This window comes from Durio zibethinus, chromosome 10, assembly GCF_047325235.1.
Source record: "Durio zibethinus cultivar Kanyao isolate XHJ-2024 chromosome 10, ASM4732523v1, whole genome shotgun sequence".
Classification (NCBI taxonomy): Eukaryota; Viridiplantae; Streptophyta; class Magnoliopsida; order Malvales; family Malvaceae; genus Durio; species Durio zibethinus.
The window spans coordinates 8,856,480-8,863,495 of record NC_143171.1 but is presented as its reverse complement, the minus strand read 5'-3'; the positions used below and the strand labels follow the sequence as shown (position 1 = coordinate 8,863,495).

At 31.4% G+C, this 7,016-nt stretch overlaps 1 protein-coding gene across 3 annotated transcripts; it reads right to left on the bottom strand.

Moving 5' to 3' along the window:
• Positions 1–2,203: 2,203 nt before the first annotated feature.
• Positions 2,204–6,402, bottom strand: LOC111292351 (NAC domain-containing protein 37-like). Of its 3 annotated transcripts, none has more exons than XM_089766704.1 (4): positions 6,307–6,402; positions 4,435–4,611; positions 3,937–4,208; positions 2,204–3,003 (listed from the first exon to the last, which is right to left on the bottom strand). In XM_089766704.1, the coding sequence occupies exons 2-4, from the start codon at positions 4,598–4,600 to the stop codon at positions 2,413–2,415; spliced, it is 1,029 nt and encodes a 342-aa protein (XP_089622830.1). In that variant the 5' UTR covers positions 4,601–4,611; positions 6,307–6,402; the 3' UTR covers positions 2,204–2,412. The 3 variants fall into 3 exon arrangements, with proteins under 3 accessions (XP_089622830.1, XP_089622832.1, XP_089622831.1); XM_089766706.1 differs by lacking the exon at positions 6,307–6,402 and adding an exon at positions 5,504–5,875; XM_089766705.1 differs by lacking the exon at positions 6,307–6,402 and having other exon boundaries at positions 4,435–4,901.
• Positions 6,403–7,016: the final 614 nt, after the last annotated feature.

Genomic DNA, 7,016 nt, shown 5'->3' with positions numbered 1-7,016 from the left:
GGAGAGATCGCTTGACACTTTCCGTGTGCTTAGCTTGCTGCATATTAACAAAAAAATTTTCCGTGTGGAGCTTCACTCTCGCTAATCAAGAAAATCATATTCTTTCACTGAATTGCATACTAAGTATTTATATAATATCAGCTGTTGATCATTTGTTCTCATATGATCCAAATTTTTCCTATAAAATATTGAAAATATGGGATTAAAGATTTTTTTTAAAAGTATTTGAAGTTTTAGGAGATTAAATCATAATTATGAAATAGGAACTTATAAAAATTCATTTGTCAGCATCATGAAAGGGACTCTTATCGTGCTGTAATATCATTTTATAATTGAAACGCTAAGAATCTGACCATAAAACACAGTCGTAACATCATAAGATTTTTTTATATATGATTAATTATTATATTATTAATTTTAATTAAATAGTCTTAATTTTTTTATCATTACTCTTTTATCATTGAATAATTTAAGTTTATTTTATGTAAATAAAAATTACTTTTATTGGAAAATTCTCAAAAAATTCTCCTAGCATTTAAAAGTGATCATCTTCATATTTCCCTTTTAATTTCATTATTGAAAATTTTTTTACTTACATTAAAATTTATGAATTAAAAATTTTATTTTAAAAACAGTAAATAAAAATTCATTTTATTGAAAATTTTCTGAAAAATCCTCTTGCTTGATAAAATTAATTCTTTTAAAAAAAACATCTTCATTTAAGAATTCTCAAGATAATCAACTTTGCGTTGTCCTCTCAATTTCATCATTGAAAAAATTTTTACTTACAATTAAAATTTACATTATGAAATAATCACATGACCTTATTTACAAATTTATTTTTTTAAATAAATATTACAACAAATAAATAAAACAAACAAAACAAGAACTACAAATAAATCAAATAAATAAACAAATAACAAAAACAATTTTTAAAAAATTAAATAAATAAATAATAAATCAAATAAACTAAATAAAAATAAAACAAAACAGAAAAAGAAAAACAAAACCTGTCGATTGGGTGGGTAAGCTGGATCAGAACGTGGATCTACCTCAGGTGAGAACCTCAAGTGAAATGGTGTCGTTTCAAACTTTGTAAAAACCATGTTTTTGTCAAATTCTCTTCACTCTAGATTTCATGTTTCTCTCTTTTTGCTTCAAATTCTCTCTCTATAGAACCCTGAAACCTGAAACCAAGAACCCCAACCCAGAACCCGGTTGCAAAACCTGGTTTTTCGATGTTGAAAAATTCAAATACCTACCGGAAACTTTAAGAACACGCCAAAAATTTTAACGAAAACTCCAAACACTTTCCTAAAATTTCCCAAAAAAAAAAAATGCCTAGAAAGTCACTAGATTCCTTCAAATCCTTTTCGAATGCCTTTGAACGGTCCGAATTCTCTAACCAAACTAATTTTCCCAAGATCAAACTCAAAATTTAAATCTAACTAATCCCGAGCAGACTGTCTAGAAATAAACCGAGATCTTCCTCTTCCTATTTCTACAGATTCTTGATTCTTTCTTTTCCCCGAATCTCCTAAATCTATAATCTAGCCTGGATCTAAAACTAACTAAAAAATTCACCACCACTCTCTCAGAAACGATATTGCCAGTATTTTTTTTTTCTGCCTATCAATTGTTGATGTTTTGTGTGGTTGGTTACCGCTGCTTAAATAGTGAATCAATTCCAGTTCAAGTCGAACTTTAAATCAAAATAGGGTTTTTCTAGTTTATTTTCACAAGGTCTTAATAGGGTTTAAATCCTATTTGGATCCTTACAAAAAAAATCAGGTCAAACACATTTTTAATTTGATTAATGTTTTAATCCCAACCAAAAATGTAATTTGGATCACAAAACTTTTAATTCCAAAACAATTTTAAGGATTTGGATCCTTTTCTAAACTTGACTCTCCCCATTTGCAATTTCGGATTTTTTTAAATAAATAAAATAAAAACTAATAAAAGTGAGAAATAAAATAAAATAATAAATTAGGAATGGGTATTGGTTTGGGTTAACATCCAGAATCAGACCTAACAATAAATTTAAGCCCAAAATCAACTAGTCCTAACCCAAGTAACAAAAACCTAAGTGAATTAATTTTAAAACCCAATTAAATTTGACTAATGGATAAAAAAAAAAGCCTTTCAAGACTCAGAAAATAAATTAAATAAAATAAAACCTCGAATTAAATAAGACGTGAAACAATGGGTAGTTGTAAAGGCTTTATAATTAGCTATATGAATATTAGTAATTATAGCTAATTTGAATGCTTCGCATGCATTCCAAAAGAGAGATAGAGAGAATTTCGTCACTCATCACAACCATTTTTTTTACAAAAATGTCTCATTATGCATCAAACGTTTATAATACTAAGCGATACAAGCATCTTCATGAACTCCTTATATTATCCTTCATTTATCAAATATGCATATTCCAATATCACAATCTGAACTTGAATTCAAGAACTCGTTCAACTTGTTCCCTTCTTCTCTACCGCTACTCTGTAATAGCAGCAACGCCATGTCTGTGTCACTACTATTACTGGCATCAAAGCTTGAAACTCCTCCTTGATCACCACCATATCTGTCTTCTTGACTCAGCTGAGAAGCAACGAACTTGTCAAGGGCTCTCCAATCAGTAACTTTCTGGGTGTTGTTGCTCATTCTGTTCTGATCTTCTTCATAATTAGTATTACTCTCTGATATTAGAGATATCGAGCTTGGCCTCTTTATCAATGGCAGAGATGGGCTCTCTAGCTGAGGAAGCTGTACAAAATTATCAGAGTGGACAAAGTTTAAATTATCTGCCTCTATCTCTTGTTTACACAAGAAATTTGGAGGTAAAAAATTATGGGGTTGCCTCGAGATGTAATCGATTGGATCAACCGCGGAACTAATACCACTTGCTTCATCATTGAAGTAGCTTGAGTCCCACCCTTCAATGCTCTTGGTTTGACCAGTAGTTCTCTTCTTAAAGGCTCGACACACAACCCATCCTTCCTCCTGCAAAAACATAAAAAAACTACCATTAACCAAGAGCCGTTTTGATTTGTGGATAGAGTGCTAGACTTTTAATTTTCAATGACAATGGTTCAATCTCTAACAACCAAAAAACACATACCATTATGACATAATGGACAAAGTTTTGTATATATTTGCTTGAATTCATTTCAGATAATTTTCTTGCCAAAGGATATTAAAGTTTTCCCTTTTCAATTTGAATATGTGTTCTTTTGGCTTTTGCAAGCGTTTCTTTCTGTTTGGTAAAGAGAAGTATATATTATAACCAGTAGGTGATGACATATGAAAACTATAGCGAAGAAATTGATTTTTGCTTTTGACATACTGATGAATAGGGAAGAGATAAAAAGCCCATGCCAGAAAAGGAATCGAAAGAGAGCATATTATATTTTGCCATGAAAACTTATAAGCACGAATCACTTTTTTGACTTAGAGTTGGTGGAAGTCACGCATCTTTCTACAAATCATATTATATGTTGACATTTCAGTAGAAATGGTTTTTGTATGGAAAGCAAAAAAGTGATTCCGTTCCTCACATAAATTGTATAGTGGTGCAAATTCATCTATTTTGTCGTCACTGAAAGTTAGGTTTAACATGTGAAGAATTTACAAGGCAGGCACTAATCATCCTGTTCTAAGAGAGAGAGAGAGAGAGAGAGAGAGAGGAAAAGAGTCTGAACTTCTATTTCATGACTTGATAGGAATGGATTCCTAATCTTTTCTTTGGACAGAAATACTTGACAAAGAAAGTTCCAAATAGTAGGTCAAGAAAGAGCCTGTTTCAAAGCTACTCATAATGTTGGACGACCATGAAGACAATATATATACACTTTTTCACTTTAATAACGACTCTGTTGACAAATAGAGGGATAGAAAGTGATGATCAGAGAAAAATTAATTCATATATGTGCTTGCCTGTGGAGGTCCATTCTCGTCGGATTCAAGCCTGTATTCATGCATGATCCAGTCAGTTTTCTGTCCATTTGGAGCTCTTCCTTTGTAGAAAACAAGAGTCTTCCTCATGCCAATCAGCTTTGATTTATCATAAACTGCCTTGTCTCGCCCTGTTGCTTTCCAAAAACCAGCCATGGTTGCTCTGTTAGTTCTTGTCCCCGTTGGATACTTCTTATCCTTGTGGCTGAAGAAATACCACTCGTTTTGCTCCTCATATCCGATACGGCATCTCTCTGCCCACACCATAATATTCAAATCTTATATATATTTGTACTATTAAAAGAATAAAAGATATATATACATATATATATTCAGGTTAACATCCATTTCTAGGGTTATTAAGTTCTCATGCAAATGTTAAACCCTAACTGTGGATCTTATTAACCCAGACTTCAGAATTGAACAGCAAAACAGAAACCTTAAAAGATCAAACCAAAAGGAAAAAACAAGGATGTTCACCTTGAAGATCCCATGGTTCGATCCTGTAGAGATCAATGTCTCTGATAACATCAAGATCAATTTTCTGCGATGCAACTTTCTTCCTTAGATAATACCCAACAAGCTCTTCGTCCGTCGGGTGGAACCGGAATCCAGGTGGGACACATGACTCCATGGACTCCGTCATAACTGTTGTTGCTGCATCAAATTCATCACACTCACAATATTAGCACTATACAACTCTTGTATAGCTTCATCATCTCTAAATCATAACGAATAAATGAACTTAAAAAGAGAAGAGAGAAACCATAAATTACCAGAGGACAACAAAAAAAAAAAAAAAGAAAGAGTTAAAGAAAATAATGAATTCTCTCCAATTGAAAAGGTAACAAGTGTTATCATAATCATCATCAAGCTAGCTCATTTGGTAGTGAGCAACACTCACCCTCCATGTTTACTATCTTTCTGATGAAAGTAAATTAAATTAGTGCGTGTTATAAAACAAAACCCATTATTTCATAGACATTAATGATTTTTAATAAGAGGTGAAAAGGGAAAAACTGAATCATGAGAATTTGTTTTTGATTCAAACCAAGAGAGAAGATGGAACATATATTCTCTCTCTTTGTGGTGCAGATCTCTCAAGGAAAACGGACAACTAGAGGTTTGAGCTAATGATGTTGTCTTGTGTTGGTGAATGGTGGAAATGATGCATCAAGAACGGGGTTTCCATTACTAAATTATCCTTTTTTTTTTTCTTAAAAAAAGGGGGTGTTCTGTAATATAAAAATCATCAAGAGAAAGTTTTACTAAAAGGGTTGAAACAAACAAAAATTAGTTTTTTAAAAAAATATATAAATAATTAATCAAAGAAATGTTACCATAAACACATTTGAGTTTGAGATTTTGAGTTGTTCTATAACAGATTAGAAAGTTGAAGGAGTGGACAAGGTGGATGACGTTATCACAATTAAGCACGCGTTTGTTTGAAAGAGAGACACAGTTTCTATTGGATCAAGGCCTGACAAAAGAGTAAGAGATAAAAACTATAAAGATAAAAAGAAAAGATTAAAAGCAGTATTGATGAGGCACTTGCGGAAGCTGTGTCTCATTGCAAATGAAACGGACTCTGTCCACTTTGTCAGTTTGTCTAGAATTTCCATAGCACGTCTGATCTTCTTTTCTAGACTGATATGAAAGAAAAAAGAATGGTAGCTGACCAAAATGAAAAAAAAGAGAAAAAGATAAAAGAAAACGTTTACAGTGTTTGGCTCCAATTCTCAAATAGCTATAGTTTCCAAACGTTTAAATCAAATACAAAAATGACCTCTAAACTTATTCAGATATTGGTAAGGTTGATAAGGTAGGCATTCATGTTTTCACAGGGGAAATCGGTCAAGAATCGGGTAAGATTTTTTTGTCAACAAGTTGCTTGCTGCTACAATGAAAAAGAGATCATTTTCAACTATGGGTTTTCTCTCAAACTCAAGTAGGAAAAAGAAACAACTACATATCTCCAATGGAAAGTTCCGCAGAAATTATATGTAACTGGTTGGTGGGTTAGTGTTAGAATTTGTAAATGACAAAGAAATAAACGTTTTAACTATATTTTACCAAATTTTTAGTCTTTTATGTAATAATGTGTGGCTTCTTTGACCAAACAAAATTATGTGAAAACAGACAAAAATGGAAGTGTGAATAATGACATCCAATGTTGTAATCTAGGCAAGCGATGTGCTGCTTTCCAGGAAAGAGGAATATAAAAATAACTGATGCAAAAAATTCTACAAAGGAGGTGACGACATGACACAGTACTAAACAATATTGAGAATAAATTATAAGAATATTATTGAAAAGAAAGAGAGGATTTTCCATGCAAATGCAAAAGCTTACCTGGAACAAGCTAATGGTGGAGTTAACTATTCGTTTTGAGACAGAAGAAATGAAGAAGAAGAAGACAAAGGAGGAGTATAAGAAGTGAAAAGGGACAGAAACAAAGACTAGAGAGACAAAAGAGAAAGAGAGGGATGAAGGGAATATAAAAGGGGAGGACGGAGGAGGGGAGGACCGCTCGATTGCGCATGGTTGATGGCTGTCCCCAGTTGCTTACGTCAATACCTAGCTTCCTACACAAATTAATTGCCTTTTTCATTCGTCGCTCTTCTCTTTCTCATCCTTTCTCTGTTTTTCTTTACATTTCTCAACGCGTTCGCGACAAGTCAATATTCCACATCTCTGTTATTGATATTTATTTCTTATTACTAATCATATATATATATTATAACATACATAGCTATTAAATAGTATTTATTAACATGAACGCTTACATAAATAATTTTTAAAATTTAATTAAAAATTAATTTAAATTTTAATAATTTTTTTATATTATTTCATCTCAATTTAAAATTAATTTAAAAGTAATTTATTTTTTATAATTTATCTGTATTAAATATAATTATTTAAATTTATCATAACTTTTAAAAATATTATTTAATATCTTTAATATTTTTGATAAATAATTTTTGCATTATCTCCGTCTTTTAAATATATTAGTTATAGATAAAGATAATTTTAATAAACAATCTATCAATTTTAAAAAATAG